The sequence below is a fragment of the Amyelois transitella genome, chromosome 6 (genome assembly GCF_032362555.1).
Source record: "Amyelois transitella isolate CPQ chromosome 6, ilAmyTran1.1, whole genome shotgun sequence".
Taxonomy (NCBI): domain Eukaryota; kingdom Metazoa; phylum Arthropoda; class Insecta; order Lepidoptera; family Pyralidae; genus Amyelois; species Amyelois transitella.
The window spans coordinates 1,164,458-1,184,806 of record NC_083509.1 but is presented as its reverse complement, the minus strand read 5'-3'; the positions used below and the strand labels follow the sequence as shown (position 1 = coordinate 1,184,806).

Sequence of the window (20,349 nt, the reverse complement as noted above, 5' to 3'; positions counted from 1 at the left end):
TATATAAATCAAAGCCGTGGTAGTTTATATTAAAACTAGCTGTCCCAGCAAACGTTATTTTGCCATATAAATAATTTTTAAGTATAGAGAAAATCCACACATAGCTGATTTTCGCTTTTTTTTTCAAGACTATTGATTATTTACACGATAAAAGATAAATATGTGATTATAATATAGGAACTTACGTATGTATGTATTATCAAACTGATGAAGTTTAAAATACGCTGGTGTTAATTTACTTTTGTAGGTAATCATATACATACTTACAAAACTTGTTTGTAAAAGTTGAAAATACAGAACAAGGAATGTGTTAATTCATAACGTCAATTGTCAATTTCTTTTTTGACGACTTACAAAAACATCTAGCAAAACCGGAATTCAAGTTATCACCTTTTATGAAACAAAAAATTGATTAACAATACACCGCTTATTAATGGGATGCCTAAAAATATTCAACTTTCTACTTTGTGATTTCGAAAATGGCGACAAATAACTTGGCCTATCGGTCTTTTCAAGACTGTCGGCTCTATCTACTCCGCAAGAGATATAAATGTGATAATGCGTATGTATGTAAAATTAAGTACATTTACAGGTAGTCTTAAATCAGTATTCTAAATCAGTATTCGACGGCCGCAGTGGCGCAGTGGTAGTGCGCTTGTCTGTGACACCGGAGGTCCCGGGTTCGAATCCCGGCCAGGGCATGATGTTAAACTAACTTTCTCAAATTGGTCTGGTTCTTGGATGTTTATCTATATAAGTATTTATTATATAATATAGTATCGTTGAGTAAGTATCTCGTAACACAATTATCTAACTTACTTCGAGGCCAACTCAATCTGTGTTAATTGTCCCGTATATATTTATTATATATGTATCAATTGTCTTTCAATCTAGCTCATCGTATTTATATTTCTTTTGCGATTAACGCTTGATTGATAAAGTATTAACAAGGTGAAAAATAAATATCTCCCAAACATAACATATATTTATTAGAAAAAATTATTTAGAGAGCCTAACATACATCCCTTACATCTAACGGTTGAATAAATAAATTTATCTATGTACATTCATACTAATTGCATTTAAGTTTTCTTTTCGCAATAGTTTCGTCGTCGTCCAGACACTGGCCGTATCTCACTTCCATGCATTTGCTGCCCTGTAAAAGAAAAAAAAAACACTAATGAGAACGCGGTAAAATTAAAATTTTTGCAATTCGTTTTTTAAACGGGTACCGCTACAATGTTTTTAAGTGCAATAGAACATACAGTGCATGTTCTATGTTCAGTACATGTCGTGTGGTTATCGGCACCATTAGAAAAAAGAATAGGACCAATCCATCTCTTTCCCATGGATGTCGTAAAAGGCGGCTAAGGGATAGGCTTATAAACTTGGAATTCTACTTTTAGGTGACAGGCTAGCAACCTTCCACTATTTGAATCTTAGTTATATTATCATTAAGCCAAACAGGTGAACGTGGCCTATCAGTCTTTTTAAGACTGTTGGCTCTTTCTACCTCGCATGGGAAATAGAAGTGATTATATGTATGTGTGTAGTACCTACATACAGACAAACATTTAATATAAAGAAACTGATTACACAACATTCACGGCTATTATGATGTCGGCGAGAAGAGTACTTTTGTCTGCGAGACTTGAGCGAATTTATGAAAGTAAACGTATAACGGAACTGGCCACACCTTGCATAACGACTTTCACTCGGAATCATTACGCAATACGGAACGTAAGCGCCGTCCCGTTTATAAGCATTACAATTGTATACATATTTCTCTGGTTTAGACTAGATTTAAGGGTCAGGTCAAGAGTAAATGAATGTGGATGAAGCGAAGGAAGTATGCAGAGATCGTGGCAAAATCGCCGAGCTTGCATAAAGAGAGTTATGAATGTAGATGAAGCGAACGAATTATGCAGAAGTTGTGGCAAGTGGAAAGATGTAGTCTCTGCCTACCCGTCCTGGAAAAAGGCGTGAGTTTATGTGTGTATGTATGTAGGGACTTTATGTATATTCTCAAATTTCTATGGAATAAAGATATTACAAACAAACTTTGTGTCCCAAAAAACACGTTTCAAAATAAAACAAAATTCAGTCTTGCATAAAAATGAGTTAAAAGCAAATAATTCCTTTCCCAAGACATTCTCTGACAACGAAAATATTTCAACCAACGCATATAATAAAATAGTAAAGGTGAACGCAGATTTAGCTGCGCTCAACGCAGTAAGTATTCAAAATTGAAATATCATCAACTTATGGACGTCAATTTCATGGTAAAAAAAAAAATCACGCCTTTTTCCAGGAGGGTAGGCAGAGGCTATATCTTTCAATTTGCCACGATCTCTGCATACTTCCTTCGCTTCAACCACATTCATAACTCTCTTCATCCAAACTCGGCAGTTTCGGGTACTCTTGACCTGACCCTTTGCCAGGACATTCTTGATTTGATCAAGATACTTTCGTAATTTCATTGTAACATGATTCAGAACGTCTTATATAAAATAAAGGTACGTTAAGTACGTGTTTAATACCTCATTCATTCGTATAGTCACGTCTATATCCCTTGCTGGGTAGACAGAGCCAACAGTCTTGAAGAGACTAATAGGCCACGTAATAGAATAATGTAACGCGAAAGTTTAAAAACAGTTTTTATTAAATTTTTATACACTGGCTGTACCTAAATTAAAGTCTGCGCTCGCCTTTATCGCAAAATTGCCTTTTATTTTTGCACTGGAGTTTGCTCTCTTGGGAAACTCCACTTTTCTAAGTGGGAGCCTTTATTGTTACATGTTTGCGAAATTTCAACAAAATCCATTTAGGTGGTGTCCGTTAATTGTCGATGGATGCGTCAGTCATTTTGTTTTTAATGTCAAAATCTTTGTTATTGTGTTAGTCAATCAGTCAGCTTAGAATTTTTCGTAAACTTTCCCGCTAATAATTATTTTAGCATTGCGATACAACCATTTATTTTTTGTTGCTAAGTATTAGTTAGTTATTACTTACCATTTGCCTATTTCATTATTAATTTAACAAATGATTTGAGAAATCTAAAATTTAAATTATCAAAAATAAAAATAGGAAAATAACTCGTATAGACTCGTATATTATAAATTGTGTAATCCCTTCAAATTGTTTGCCCGCGGCCACGTGCCCAGAAGGCTGGTTGCATTGCAACGTTGAATGACAATGCTTGATCTTTGAGTTAAGAAGTTTCCAACCTTCTGATCACGAGCTAATCTCAATTAGTTTCTTAGTTAAAAAACTGATGAGCTGATGCACCGCACTAAATTTAATAAGTTTAAGTATTATTCATTTATATCATTTATTCACTTTCATTTTGTGAATAATTAATAGAATTTTGTCTAGTTAATAACTTGTGTTTCCGACTTATTTTGGGCAATTAATTACCCTTGAAGATCCCGGTGACTCTGTCAGTGGTTTGGCTAGCTATATAATAGATTTAGTGAGGCTTTTCAGAGAATTTTCAACCCTATTTAGACCCTCATTAAAAATTTATGCGACTTCTCATCTTGTAAAACGTAAACCATTTACTTAGGTATCGTTCACACTGGCGCATTTTTTTTAAACTTACTTAGCTTGACCTAGGTCAAGGGTAGGCCTAGGTATGACTAGTCATAGCCTGTCCCATTTAAGTACTTGTAAATTAAAATCTCGTATTAGTATAATATGTTTGTATACTGTGTAAATATAAAATATTTTGAATACATGTATATATTAAAGCCAAATAGCTGAACGTGGCCTATTAGTCTTTTCAAGACCGTTGGCTCTGTCTACCCCGCAAGGGATATAGACGTGATTATATGTATGGATAAAATATTAAGTCCACCTAAAAATTAAGTTTTAAATAGTAAATCCCAATCCAATTAATATTGCAAAAGCGAAACGTTTGTATGTTTGTTGTCTCTTCACGCGTTATCTGCTGGACAATTCATGTTGATATTTAATATATTGATAATAACATAATGTTATTTCCATCCCGCAAAAAAACCCGTGGGATTTCCAAAAAACCAATATTCGTCGCTTGTTGTAGTTGGCGCTAAATTAGTCGCCTGTTGTAGTTGGCGCTAAATTCGTCACTTGTTGTATTTGGCGCTAAATTCGTCGCTTGTTGTAGTTGGCGTTAAATTCGTCGCTTGTTGTAGTTGGCGTTAAATTCGTCGCTTGTTGTAGTTGGCGCTAAATTCGTCGCTTGTTGTAGTTGGCGCTCAATTCGGCGCTTGTTGTAGTTGGCGTTAAATTAGTCGCTTGTTGTAGTTGGCGCTAAATTCTTCGTTATTTGTAGGCGCGCTAGTGTAATGATAAAATTTTTGCAATTTATCATAGTTGACCTCAACTCTTATACGTACTTAGTTCTAGTAACTTTACCATACAGTAACGTGTATTTATTAAGTTTACCTTTGACGAAATAATTCCTAGAAACGTGTTATTTAAAAAACTAATTAAGAGTCATCGGTACGAGTATAAAGCCGTACTTCTTAATGAAACATTTTCATTAACGGACGGACTGAAATAATCTCTCTCTCGTCTCTGTGCGTTTCTAGTTCTACCTTTAGTCGCAACTTACGCTTTGAGGCCATTTCTCTTTAATCTTATTCGGTTTTTGGTATATTCAGTTATTTAATTTCTTGTTAGTTTCATTAATGGTTAACAGATCATAGAAAGATGTGGTGTGTGATTCCCGACACTTAAGAAAAGGGCCACTCCATATCTTCCCATGGATGTTGTAGAAGACGACTAAGGTATAGGCTTTTAACCTTGGGATTATACTTGTAGGCATGAGCTATCAACCTGTCACTGTTTCATTGTCAATTCCATAATTAAGCCCTACAATTGTACGCGGCCTGTTAGTCTTTTCAAAACTGTTGGCTCTGTCTATCCCGCGAAGGATATAGACTCGACTATATGTATAAATGTAAATTATAGTTATGGAATTTTCATTCACAAAAGTTATTCTGAAGTATGAAGCTAGAATAATGTTTACCTTAGCAATGTAAGCCTTCATGTAGAAGTTGCCGAAGAGTACGATGAAGGAGATCATATACAAGATGAGGACGTAATGCATCCACAGGGGGAACTCGCAGCCGGTTCGAATCCCGTTGACGCCCAGGATCAGAGCGCAGGTGAACTGGATCTGAAATGTCAAGTAAGTTAGTAAAAATACTTAATTTCACCAATAAGAGTGCTGTGTAGCTAACTTTTCCACGGATGTCATATAAGGCCACTAAGGGATAGGCTTTAAAAATTGGGATTCCTCTTGTAGAGCTTAAAACTTGTGCCTATTTGAATCTCAATTCCATTACAAAGCTAAACAGTTGAAAAGTGGCCTTTTGGTTTTTTCAAGATTGTTGGCTCTGTTTACCCCGCAAAGGATATAGACGTGATAATATGTATGTATATATTTAGATTATTCAACTTTAATCCCAAAAATATTATCAATGTCATGTATATAATATCTACACTTACATCGCTTAAATTAATACAATAATAAAATATGAATCTTAATTCTATCATTAAGCCAAACAGCTGAACGCGCCCTATCAGTCTTTTTGGATCAAGACAGTTGGCTCTGTCTACTCCGCATGGGATACAAACATGATTATATGTATGCATGTAATAAGATAATATCGCTATTATGTTATATTTTAGCGAATTTCACGAAACATCAAACATATTTTTTTTGACACGCTATCAAAACCATATGATGTCCACATTTATGCAGTGAATTCCCACTTATTATATTTTACCATAATAGAACAAGAAAAAAATCCTTATATCTCTCCTATATCTCGGACTAAAAAATTTAAAAGAAATAAAAAAAAAACCGGAAGATATAATAAAAAGGTACACAACTCTAATAAAAAGGTAAAGATAATATTTCTTAATCTTGGATTCTTCAGGTCGAAATACAATCTACAAAAAAGACATTCAATACTGCGGTTGAGAAAATTAAATTTCAAGAGCTCAGTTATTCCTAGAATCTTTCAAATAAATATCAAAAGACATTAATTTTCACCGTTTCCACTCTGAATAGTACCTATATTCCTGGAAAGGACTCAGCAGTTTGATGCTTTACCACCTTTTTAGGGTTCATAAATTAAAATTGAAACCTCTGAAGCATAACTGATTTAAGTATTCACCGACACACGAATTTGCTATCGTTACCATCTATACTAATATTATAAAGCTGAAGAGTTTGTTTGAACGCGCTAATCTCAGGAACTACTGGTTCGAATTGAAAAATTATTTTTGTGTTGAATAGACTATTTATCGAGGAACGTGTGACATGTTGCTAGCCCGAAGAATAATCCCAAGTTTATAATCGACGGCCTCTGTGGCGCAGCGGTAGTGCGCTTGTCTGTGTCACCGGAGGTCTCGGGTTCGAATCTCGGCCAGCATATAAGTATTTATTATAAAATATAGTATCGTTGAGTTAGTATCTCGTAACACAAGTTCCAACTTACTTCGAGGCTAACTCAATCTGTGTTATTTGTCCCATATATATATATATTTATTTATTATTTATTAATGTGCCGTGTGGTTGCCGGCACCAATAGAAAAAAGAATAGGACCACTCCATCTCTCTCCCATGGATGTCGTAAAAGGCGACTAAGGGGTAGGCTTATAAACTTGGGATTCTTGTTTTAGGCGATGGGCTAGCAACCTGTCACTATTTGAATCTCAATTCTATCTTAAAGCCAAATAGCTGAACGTGGCCTATCAGTCTTTACAAGACTGTTGGCTCTGTCTACCTCGCAAGGGCTATAGACGTGATTATATGTATGTATGTATTATTTATTAAGCCTATCCCTTATTCATTTAACCATAAAATAACTTACCAACTGCATGATGGTGAGGTACTTCTTCCACCACAGGAACTTGCTGACCGTGGGGCCAAACACTGACAAGCCGTAGTAGGTATACATCAGCACGTGGATTCCGCTGTTCACCATGGCCGGCAGGAACGCTGTAATCAATATGAGATCTGTAATTACTTTTTTCTTTCTATTCTTTGACGGCTTCTGTGGCGCAGCGGTAGTAGGCTTGTCTGTGACACCGGAGGTCCCGGGTTCGAATCCCGGCCAGGGCATGATGAGAAAAGAACATTTTCTGATTGGTCTGGGTCTTGGATGTTTATCTATATAATATAAGTATTTATTATAAAATATAGTATTTCACGAATTTCATAAAAGCGTTGTCGGTCAGTTGGTGGACTACATATTATATATAGTTTAAATGTTTAGACATTGAACTTCAAGTGCCGTGTGGTTCCCGGTACCAATAAAAAAAAAGAATAGGACCACTCCATTTCTTTCCCGTGGATGTCGTAAAAGGCGACTAAGGGATAGGCTTACAAACTTGGGATTCTTTTTTAGGCGATGGGCTAGCAACCTGTCACTATTTGAATCTCAATTCTATCATTAAGCCAAATAGCTGAACGTGGCCTTTCAGTCTTTTCAAGACTGTTGGCTCTGTCTACCCCGTAAGGGATATAGACGTGATGTTATGTATGTATGTATGTATAAAATTTAACGATAATTTCGTGAGACCATTTTCTTTTACTGGAACAAGTATTGAATATTGTAATTAAAATATTGTATAACCTTGCTTTCGACAAAGATATTGTACCAGTATGAATTAATCGACAGTACCAGTATGAGTTAAATTTTATGGTATCGCCAAATACATATTGACTCGTGGCAAATTAAATTCTGCGCCAGATCCCTGGTCTTAAATACTAATGGGTTTAGCCTAAGGAAGTGTCGTAGCTACCCGATTGAAAACGATAAATAATTAGGTCATTACTTGAACCAGATAAATCGTGTTATCATTTGCATGCCGTGTGGTTCCCGGCGCCAATAAAAAAAGAATAGGACCAGTCTCTTTCTCATGGATGTCGTAAAAGGCGTCTCAGAGATAGGCTTAAAAACTTGGGATTCTTCTTTTAGGCGACGAGCTAGCAACCTATCACTTTATGAATCTCAATTCTTTAATTAAGCCAAAGCCGAACAAAAATTTATTAAGTATTTATTTTAAAGCAAACAGCTGAACGTGGCCTATCAGTCTTTCCAAGACTGTTGGCTATGTCTTACCTGCGAGGGATATAGACGTGATTATATGTATTGAGCTTTAAGAAGAAATTAATGAAGATAAAAATTTACAAAACAAAACAATTTTTTTTAAATAGAGACAAATCTCTTTTTCGTTGGGGTAGGCAGAGACTACATCTAAAAATCTAGAAATAAACGACATTATGTTATATTCTATTTACAGGAAAAACGAGTGGAGCTAGTGAAAGAGTCCATTTATAAGTCAATGTTTGCAAAATATGTAAAAAGATTTTAATGTAAACTCAGTAGAAACTATAAATTACCAAAAAAAAAAATAAAAAAAAAATATTACTTGATCCACTCGGCACCCATTTTATTCCGATCCACCAGAACGAGAACATCGTCGAGTGATGGTACACGTGCAAGAAGGTCAGCTGTTCATCCTTCTTCCTCAGAATAAAGAAGAATGTGTCGCAGAACTCTAGAAGCTTAGAGAAGTAATACCACCACACCGCGTCGGCTATCTGTAATGATAAAAAAAATAAGGTCCAATTAAGTATCTCCGTTACATGGTAGATAGAGCAAACAGTCTTAAAAAAACTGACAGGCCATGTTCAGCCATTGAGATTCAAATAGTGATAGGTTGCTAGCCCATCGCCTAAAAGAAGAATGAATTGTGGTCAGCACCAAGTTTATAAGCCTACCCCTTACCCCCTGCCCCCTTTGTGCCGTGTAGTTCCCGGCACCAATAGAAAAAAGAATAGGGCCACTCCATCTCTCTCCTATGGATGTCGTAAAAGGCGACAAAGGGGTAGGCTTATAAACTTACTTTAGTACATGTAATAGTTTTTATTTTTTTATTTGTTTTAGCTATATGTTTATTTGTCTCAAGTGTGTCTTAGTATTCTACGGTAAAATGTGCAATATCTGCTTTTGGGCTAAAATTTTAAATAAATGACATGTCCTTGTAACTTCGGACGCTTCGGTACCTACTTATTTAAAAAGTAAAATTTTGAAGAGAAACTCCTTTAACCGGTTTGAAGATGGTTTTGGGTATTAAATTGATGAGTAAATAACTTAGTTGCTGATTCGCCTACGACTCTGCCTGCGTAATAATCACGTTGATTGATGTGGGAATAGAAAAAAAATAACTTATTTTTTTGCATCCAAAGAATATATTCTTTCATGCTACATTTTTGTCTCCTACGCTTTATACTGCTGTATATTGTCATTAGTCATTTAATCTGTGATTGTAAAAAAATATATACATACATATAATCCTGTCTATATCCCTTGCGGGATAGGCAGACGTTCAGCTGTTTGGCTTACTGATAGAATTTGGATTCATATAAAGTATATGTATATTGTTAAGGTTTTACACTAAACACTTATGTTATGAGTGTTCATAAGTTGTAAGAATTTTAGAACTCAGAATAAGATCTTTCCCACAGATGTCGTAAAAGGCGACTGACGGAAAAGCTTATAAACTTGGGATCCTTCTTTTAGGCAATGGATTAGAATTTGAATCTCAATTCCATCACTCAACCGTACTCTAGAAATCCTTCTCCTCATTCGTTCACTCTTGACAGAGTGGTCGTGGTTTTATGATGATGCGTCTTCTTTGGATAACGCAGCCCCAGCTATTCGCCTCCATTTGTTGCGGTCTTCAGCGTTACGGGAACATTGGACTATAGATGCTTGAAATAATATGTACCTACTTAATTTAAGGATAGGCTTACAAACTTGGGATTCTTTTTTAGGCGATGCGCTAGCAACCTGTCACTATTTGAATCTCAATTTTATCATTAAGCCAAATAGCTGAACGTGGCCATTCAGTCTTTTCAAGATTGTTGGCTCTGTCTACCCCGCAAGGGATATAGACGTGACCATATGTATGTAATTTAAGGATTTTTTACCTGTAACTCATCAGGGTCATACTTCTGCCTGCACGGTTCACAAATATAGCTGTAACGCAGTCTGAACGACGCTGTTAGTAACCTAACAGCTATGTACGCGTTTAATAACGCCATTGCTAAATTGTAAGGCACTAATAGCCATGTCAGCTTGAAGGGCTCTCTGTTCTTCATGAGTTTAGGACCTATCCAGACTATGAAAAGGTAAAGTAGGGTGTACACGACTGTTGGTAAGGGCGAGTCGACTAGCGGCCATCCTTTTGTTCTGCTGTCTGTAACAATAGAATAGAATAGATTTATTTAAAAAGTTGGATAATTATTGACGTCATACATACATAAAATCACGCCTCTTTCCCGGAGGGGTAGGCAGAGACTACCTCTTTCCACTTGCCACGATCTCTGCATAGTTCCTTCGCTTCATCCACATTCGTAACTCTCTTCATGCAAGCTCGGCGGTTTCGGGTACTATTGACGTCACATAACTTAAATCTAATTATATTTATATTCTATTCTATTCTAAGTTTAATTAATATTGTGAAGTTGACGTTGTTGAAGAAAATGCTGCAGTGCAGTTTGTTACCGCTTCTTCTGCACTGACGCCTTGGAAGCGGCAATAACTTAGTTTTTAAGTAATTTATTTGACGCCAACCATTGTTGTTAAACCATACGTTTTGACAATTATTAAGCGATACATAGTATCCTTTAGTAATGAATAAAAATTTTGAATTTGCATTTAATACCGCATCCAAAGCGCATGTGTAGAAGAAAGCGGCGTAACGAACTACATTACAGCATTTTCACAGGACGTCAATTTACAAATAAAGTCAGGGACGTCAATTTATAATTTATATAGTCTTGATATTATAAATATAAGAAATAAAAATTACCCGAGAGCGATAAAGTCCACAAATAATAATCGTATGTGTCTTTCAGTACGCTTTGTGTTGAATTTACTAATATAGTCGCCATTTTTTATTGATTTTGTTTACCTGAAACAAAAAAAAAACATTAAATAAAAATAAGCGCGAGAACAAAATACTGATATTTGAATCAGTTAAATTTGACGAAATGAATCTTTCATTTAAAATTTTTTATTTATAACCAATTTCCAAAAAAGTGCATGTTTAGAACATTACATTCCACTATATTTTGTATTTGTTAGTGCCGTGTTGTTCTTAGCACTTCAGAACCTCTTACTGATGTCATAAAAGGTGACTAAGGGATAGGCTTATAAAGTTGGGATTCTTCTTTCAGGCGATGTACCCTGTCACTATTTGAATCACAATTCCATCATTTAACCATACCGATGAACGTGACCTTTCAGTCTATTCAAGACTGTTGGCTCTGTCTTCTCCACAAGACATATAAACATACCTATATTTATGTAAGTATGCGTTTGCGATATTGTGTCGCGTTTAGATAACCGACCCTTATAATATTGATTTCAATAACAGCACTTAAAGCTTGCTACTGACAGACAAATTTCTCCAGTGATGAGGCAGATTTGCTCTCCCTATACACTGTCAATCTGAGTACTTTCTACCACTCGAGTGACTGTGTTAGTATAACTATTAAATTCATTTTAAACTTTCGCGTTGTATTATACAACATACATACATATGATCACGTCTATATCCCTAGCGGGGTAGACAGAGCCACCAGTCTTGAAAAGACTGATAGGCCACGCTCAGCTGTTTGGCTTAGTGACAGAATTGAGATTCAAATAGTGACAGGTTGCTAGCCCATCGCCTAAAAGAGTAATCCCAAGTTTATAAACCTATCCATTAGTTGCATTTTACGACATCCGTGGGATGTAGATGATGGAGTAGTCCTTTTTTTTTGTAATGGTGCCGGGAACCACACGGCACTTTATACTATTTATAAATAATACAGGTATTAAACGCTCACGTAATGCACCTTTATTTTATCGCGTCGCTGGGTGACCACGGCATCATTGTTACATGATTTGAAACGTCCGAGATAATATAAAGGTGCGTTACGTGCGCGTTTATTACCTGTATTATTTGTAAAATTGTATTTCTTTTTACTTGGTAAGACGGATGAAAACATATTCCTACTAGCTTTGCAGTAACATTATAATATTTAATTTCTTTGCGCCATGGGTCAGCAATATGTCACAAAGTTTTGTAACCATTGACTCTGTCTACCCCGTATGCATGTGATATGTGTGCGATGTGCGTATTCTATACTTGGCGATTCACTTTTATATTATGTACTTAATAGCTAACAGTCTCTAAAATACTGACAGGCCACGTTCAGATGTATGGCTTTATGGTGGAATTGAGATTCAAATAATGGCAAGTTGCTTGCCCATCGCCTATACTAAGAGGAATTACAAGTTTTTAACCTTATCACTTGGTCACCTTTTACGACATCCATGGGAAAGATATGGAGTGGTTCTATCAAAAGTGCCGGAAACCATACGGCATTATTGTAGCATATATTTTTATAGAAAAGCACATTATATTTTTTTACAGATGTACTTTTATTGTAACTTCTTTTACCGTTGGACGTTAAAAAGTCTAGCACACTTGAAAACCAGTATTCTCGTAAGTCATTGTTACAAACTTGAGATGACCCACAAAATCAAGACCGCCAAGCCTCGCTTCCCAATATGAGCGGTCAGTTTATAGAAAGTGAAACCTCGAGACGAGCGACAATGAAAGAGAATGGAATAAAATATGGCCAGCGATGTATATTATAAGAGAGTATTGTAACGTCAATAATATGCTGATAAAATTTTATTCAGTATAAATTTATTTTATAAAAAAAAAAAACTTATACATACTACATTTTGACGTCAACCAATGTTGTTAAACCATACGTTTTGACAATTATTAAGCGATATGAATTATCTTATAATAATGAATAAAAATTTTGAATTTGAATTTACAAGTATTAAACGCGCACGTAACGTACCTTTATTTTATCATTGTAACATGATTCGAACCATCTGAGATAAAATAAAGTTACGTTACGTGTGCGTTTAATACATTTAATATTTAAAAATAGAATAAAAGATTTAAGTGAGTATTTTTTTAATAAACTATTTATCTCCCATCGTCATTACTTTTTTCCAATACCAGCCAGTGTTTTGCATAGGTACCTACTTGCACTTATTTTTCACAAACATAATTTTAATTTATCAATTTTAAATATCTACCAACTGGTCTATACTAATGCCAACAACAAATTATATAAATAAATATTTATGAACGTAAAATTATCGACACATAGCTAAAAATATTATAATTTTACTTATTTTTGTAAATTCAGTAATTTAGCGTCGTGATCATAATATTTTAAATAGTTTTTTCTTTTTTAATAAATTAATATATCAACTTTAGAAATCTGAATATGTCAAATATCCAGACAATAAAATCTCCGTGATTGACACAGGTTAGCTTGAAACTGCTTTAAAATCGTGAATAATTTTGATTATATTATCATCTGATGCATATTGAAAGGGCAAAGGTGACTGACCGCTTCTACTACACTTGCTCGAAGGTATTATAGCTTTATTTATTAGTATTTTTATTTTTTACTAATATTGAAAAAAAAAAGAAATTGACTTTTCCTAAAAAAAATAATACAACAACAAAAAACCTATACAAATTTAACAAAGCCGAAATAAATTGTATCGGAAACTCAATATGTCACAGACTTTTTTCAACCATTACGTAATTTTCTTTACGTAACACTCTCGCCAATTATTTTTTGTTACAGACATTCCTTCTAGATTTATGAGCATTCAAATCAAAGTTCGATTTTGGTTATTTGCGTAATCAATTGAAAACAAATCTATGAAAAAATACAATTTTATAAAACTACTACAAAATATTTTCTACTTATCACTTAAATCTTGTAATAAATTCACAGGGCTATAGGACGTAGTAAAAATATTTTTAAACTTTTAAACATGAAATTAAAATATTCATGTTTTTAATAAATTTAAGTATACGATATCAAAGTTTCAAGAGCAAATTTATTTTATTAGGTGAGATAAAAAAATAAAAATCTTCTTTTATACGATCTGGGTAAGTGCTCTTAATGATTTTTTTTTTCCATTTTGGTGTAATTTTTTTCATAATTCGGTTGATTTAGCAGGTCTTTAATGGTTCCAGATCTTCGATTTTTATACGCCAATAGAAAATGCTCATCAGGTTGAACAACTTTTGTTAAGACGTCATTTCGATATTTCCTAAAGTTTAGCTGAGTTGTTATGGTTCGATATCAGCTGTACCAGATTCACAAATAAATTATACCCTTTATGTTGGCCAGGCATAAGAGATATACAACAAAAACAATTTCATTCAAACCTGCTCAGTAGTTCCGGGGATTAGATGTACAAACAAACATACAAACAGACTTTTTTTTTTCAAACTCATGCCGGTTACTATTTTTATATCGTTATAATTTTTTTTAAATACTCATTGCTCAGACAATTTTTTTTACTATTTTATTGATGATAACACCAAAAATCTCGTAAGTTACAATTTGCAAGTAAATATTAAAAGCAAATTATTTATTTTATATATATTTCTTAACATGAAAACAAACTTAGTAGTCTATACTAAAAGCCTAGACTTAGTGTTGAAGACATAAACATCATTGCAAATAGCTTTTAGCGCAGCTTTAAGACAAAATTGTCAGTAACAGGCCTTTTCAAACACATCATTTATTACCTACTTCAAGTAGAAATATAACTGAGTAAAGGTGTTGACAAGAGAAATCATACATAGCTCATTTGTAGCATTTATGACTTTGAATATGATTTACTTCTTAGTATACTAGTTTGTCTGTGATCTAGAGGTATAGTGTTCAGTTTAAAAAAAAAATAAACGATCTAAGTATATGAAAAAAGAATAGAAACTAATAAATAGAATATTATACAAAAAAATAATAGGACTACTCCATCTCTTTCCTATGGATGTCGTAAATATTTGATCATAGTTAAAATTTTTCCTTATGTTAGGTTATTACAACATTTATTTTTTTTCACGATTTTTCCCTTACAGCGTAGACAAAACCACGGTCTTTTAAAAAGGCTATGACCGCGTTACAGCTGGTATGTCTACATGATGGAATTGAGATTCAAATAATGACTGGTCGCTAGCCCATCACCAAAAATTATTAATTTAACAAACATTATTCATAATTTAAACAGCAAGTGGTCTCACTTTTTATAAATTAATTAAATTTAATTAATTATCTACACTGTTATAATTATTAGATAAATTAATTTAAGATTATCTTAAACCCATGTGCTTACATAAAGACGAATTATGATGACGTTTCTTTATTAAAGTTAATCTAAACAGAACCTCCATACGAGTATTTGGTAAAAGTTTTGAACTAAATGGATAGCTGACTGATCAATTCTTTGTACACATAGATAGTATAATATAATTTAATACTATAGAGTCAATGACCAGTCGGTCGAGGTATTCAAACTTATTTTTTTATGCATACTTAAAAAAAACTTGCCAAGTGCGTGTTGGGCCACTCAGAATAGGCTTGTGATGAAAGTAAATACTTACCAAATTAAATGTTACTAAAGTTAGGCTACGGACAGACAGACATGGTGGAACTACAAAGGTTCCAATTAGCTAAGGAACAAATAAAATGAATTTCCTCAAAATCCCAAGCGTGCAAGCCCTAAGGAACTTTTAATTTATTAGTTAGTTAGTTAGTTAATACAGACCGACGTAATAATGGCCGAAGTTAGTAAGAAGTTCATTCCACTAATTTTCTTTCCGGTGTATAAAGTTTGACTCTGAGGGTTAATTTATTTTATTTTCTTCGGAGAACATATAAGTTAGGAAAACAATTTTTTATTACACTAGTTTATAATATTCTTTGCCAATTATAAAGGTTGTATATTAACCAGAGGTGCCAGTGAGAAGAGTTATCGTTAATTTGAATCCAAAAAGTTTAGGTGTAGGTCTACATATATCTAAATTTGTCGAAACCTTTGTAGCACGGCGCACGCCGTATTAATCTATCGCTGTTTCGCTTTTTGTTATGCTGTGAAACGAGACAGCGATAGTTTTTCGCGCGATAAAAACGGCGTCGCGCGTGCCATTATATGAACAAGTGCAGGCCACTTTCATTTTATAAAATTCCTTACCAAAGTCGTTAAGATTTATTTATCATCAAATGCATTTATGCTATAACGTAATTTAATTCCTCATCACTTCTTGCATATGTAGCGACGTCTTAACATACATACATACATAAAATCACGCCTCTTTTCCGGAGGGGTAGGCAGAGACTACATCTTTCCACTTGCCACGATCTTTGCATACTTCATTCGCTTCATCCACATTCATAACTCTCTTCATGCAAGCTCGGCGGTTTCGGGTACTCTTGACCTGACCCTTTGCCAGGACGTCCTTAATTAAATACGTCACGTTAATTAATTACGTCTAAAATAGGCCACAAAAAAAAATACTAAATCGCGCAAGCAAAATTTTCTGCAGATTGGAGTAGATATAAATATAACCTCCGACACAATATTGTGGGATCCGCGGTTCCACCTCCGGCTTTACCTAGCCTGGCGGAAGATCTTCCCTTTGTGGCGGTCGAGCCAAAGCCGAAGCATTGTTCCCGTTACACATCTTGCAGCCGTTTATCCCGATTAAGTCTTCCTTGGGATCGACCGGGAATAAATAAGAAAAAATACATAAAATCAAGCCTTCTCAGAGTGGTAGACCGAGGCTATAGAAGTAAATAGAAAAATCTTTGACTTTTTGAATAAATGTAGTAAATTTTGTCTATATGTAACACACGTTTATAATTTTCTTGTTTTTTCCATACTACGTATTAGTAAACGGAGGAAATTATATTGTTTCATGCATCATAGAATAAGATAATATTAATAATCGACCATGTAACTATTTGTTTTCCTAATAAAGATAAATAAATAAATAAGTAAATAGTATGGTCTCCATTTTGGTTCACGTTTAGTTTTGTATCTATCTATGTTTTCCAACTTTAAAAGAGATTATTTAATGTTGATGAGGGTTGACCGTCCTGTCAAAGTTTCACCAAAGAGATAAACTGATTTCAACAACGGAACAAACAAAGTTAACTTTACCATTAAAATCTCATTTACAATTTATAGACAATATTTTTAATTCGAAGCAGTAGTTCCTGAGATTAGCGCGTTCAAACAAACAAACAAACTCTTCAGCTTTATAATATTAGTATAGATGTGATTTATTTATTACAGACACATCATTTATATCCACCAATACCTAATTATAATTTACGAGTTTGGTGTACACAATAAAATAATCTATTATTCATATATATATATATCGTCATATCCGTTGCGAGGTAGACAGACCTTACAGTCATCGAAAGACTGAAAGGCCACATTCAGCTGTTTGGCTTAATGATAGAATTGAGATTCAAATAGTGACAGGTTGCTAGCCCATCGCCTAAGAGAAGAATCCCAAGTTTATAAGCCTATACCTTAATAAAATAATAAGATTGAACATACTTATATGATAAAGACTCAGGGCAATTGGAGTATTAAAGAAATCGTTACTATGTTAGTACTATGGATCAGAGTTTTTTCAATACTGCTGAATAAATTTCAATAGAGTATTATATGTATTTCCAAATATATGTTTTGACAAGGTATTGGCTGATTTCGAAAGACTCACGTCTTATTTACAGTTGATTGTTGATTAAGAGTCAAAGAGCTGAATAGATTAGGCAGGCATATAGGCAGTTTTTAACTCAAACTGAAAGGTAGGTTATGTATCAATTATTAATAAAAGTTAAAAATAATGATCGCTTTTGCTATCATGTATGTAAATATGTAAATATTTACATACATGATAGCAAAAATAGTATGTAAATATTTTCATATGAGGACACATAAGTATCATGTCTAAATCCCTTGTGGTATAGACAGAGCCAATAGTCACACGAAGGGTACGCTTAACATACATACATATATACATAAACTCACGCCTCTTTCCCGGAGGGGTAGGCAGAGACTACCTCTTTCCACTTGCCACGATCCCTGCATACTTCCTTTGCTTCATCCACATTCATAACTCTCTTCATGCAAGCTCGGCGGTTTCGGGCACTTTTGACCTGACCCTTCACCAGGACGTCCTTAATTTGATCAAGATATGTTCGTCTAGGTCTTCCCACCCCGACCTTTCCCTCCACACTCTCCTTGTATATCTGCTTAGTCAACCTGTTTTCATTCATCCTCTCCACATGACCGAACCATCTCAACATACCCTTTTCTATTCCTGTAACTACATCTTCTTTCACATCACAACATTCCCTTATCACGCTGTTCCTTATCCGGTCTCTCAATTTCACACCCAACATACTCCTTAACGCTCTCATTTCCACTGCATTTATTCTGCTTTCGTGCTTCTTTTGCCATACCCAACTTTCACTCCCATACATTAATGTCGGGACCAACACGCCCCTGTGCACAGCCAGTCGAGCCTTTTTGGATAGTTTCTGACTGCTCATAAAGGCATGCAAAGCTCCATTCACCATGTTCCCCGCGTTCACTCTCCTTTCAATATCACTATCACACTTGCCATCTGATGTAAACTTTGATCCTAGATATACAAACTCTTTCACTTGCTCAACTTTTTCTCCTCCAATCAAAATATTACATGCTGTCATTTCTTTCTCCATTTCAAAAACCAGTGTTTTAGTTTTACTTACGTTCACTTTCATTCCTTTCTCTTTTAAAGCTTCATGCATACAGTTTACCATCTCCTGTAACTCCTCCGCTAACAACGTACGCTTAACAACTTGATATAATGTGATCAAGCGCTACTAATATAGTATGATAACTATGAATTATTTTTTTTTGCCGAATATGTAATAAACATTAAAATGTAGCATGCTTTTCATTTTAATCTAAAGGTTAAAATTTTGTACCTATTGTCTTTATTATTGAATATAAATTTATTCACATAATATAATGCAAATTATTTTCGTTTTAATTTTTATGTGTAATAAAGTCCGACGTAACTCATAACTCGCGCTTTATATTAAGCTAACTTATTAATAGTAAAATTTAAGTTCACTTTTTTTTTAGTTTTAATCCACGAAATCCACGAAAAATTGTGTGTCATTTTTACATACTATTTAAAATTTGTATTTTACTACATAATATCTTGATCATAAAAGTTTGTTGACGATCCATAACTTAATGAAAATAATAAAATTGTATCAAACTTGATTTGATAAAAAATATCTCACCAAAAAGTTGCACTTCCGTCACTATTGTATCACAACACTCGCCCGCGCGGTTACCGTGCGCGCGTCGCGGTCAACTGTTGGCGACTGCGCTTGCGCATCGCCAGGTGAAAGACGTTAGCTTAAAGCTGCGAATGTGGTGTTGGATGCACAGTGTGCTAGTAAAAGTAATGCTTTTGTTGTTTGTGTTATTGTTGATGAGTTTTAGTGAAAAATTAGTTTTACTATATTTAGGTTCGTGTGAAATGACCTGATGTGACGGGCCTTATTATGGCCATTGAAATTTTAATAATATTTGATACTAATTAACATAAATAACAAGCTAGAATTGTTAACCTTTCTATTCGAAAATTTTCTATTTCTAAGTGCAAAGTAAAATTAATTTCAATTAGTTAAATTTTAGCCATTTTATAAAGGTTAAACGAAGTTTGCTAAAGGGCTTCCTATTTGAGAACTGAAAATTTTTATATAATCATTCGTATTTTGACGCATGCGATCATCCTGTGGAAAATTGCATCTAGTATCGAATTTTATATATATTATATATCGGTACTTATATAATTGAATATACATAGGTTACAGTTATTCATAAAATCACCAATCATAAGAAGTGACAGTTTCAACACGTAGAATATATAATGCACAATAATACTCTTATAACATGTATCAAAAAGCATGCTTTTCTAGCATCGTGTATAAAATCTAATGACTGTCATTACATCTGATAGTTCCGCGGGAACGGCGTTATGCAACAGTAAGATAAGAGGAGAAATTATGTCACGATGTTGCATTTTTTCAACCATCTATCATACGTGTTTGTGATTTATTTGAATTTTAAATTTTTATCCAATTAGTTAAATTTTTTATGATTTTTACTATCAATCATTTTATGGAATTCTTGTTTTTTTAGAGTTTACATATTTTGACATTAAAAATAAGATTTCTAACGAAAAAATAGAAAATAGTTATAACCATTCTAATTGTCTTCAGAACTTTGTATTTTACGACAGTGCTTGTAAAGTTCTAGTTAACAAAAAATACTTTTGTTATTTTTGAAGGAATAAATAGGTATATAACTGAGTCTTGAA

General features: G+C 34.0%; 1 protein-coding gene across 1 annotated transcript; it reads right to left on the bottom strand.

Annotated features, from left to right (window-relative positions):
- Nucleotides 1-1,054: 1,054 nt before the first annotated feature.
- Nucleotides 1,055-19,346, bottom strand: LOC106142847 (elongation of very long chain fatty acids protein 4). The gene is made up of 7 exons (XM_060944788.1): nucleotides 19,265-19,346; nucleotides 10,879-10,980; nucleotides 9,995-10,263; nucleotides 8,431-8,602; nucleotides 6,867-6,994; nucleotides 5,012-5,161; nucleotides 1,055-1,156 (listed from the first exon to the last, which is right to left on the bottom strand). Exons 2-7 carry the CDS (start codon nucleotides 10,958-10,960, stop codon nucleotides 1,073-1,075), a joined length of 885 nt encoding a protein of 294 aa, XP_060800771.1. The 5' UTR covers nucleotides 10,961-10,980; nucleotides 19,265-19,346; the 3' UTR covers nucleotides 1,055-1,072.
- Between the last annotated feature and the right edge of the window lie 1,003 nt (nucleotides 19,347-20,349).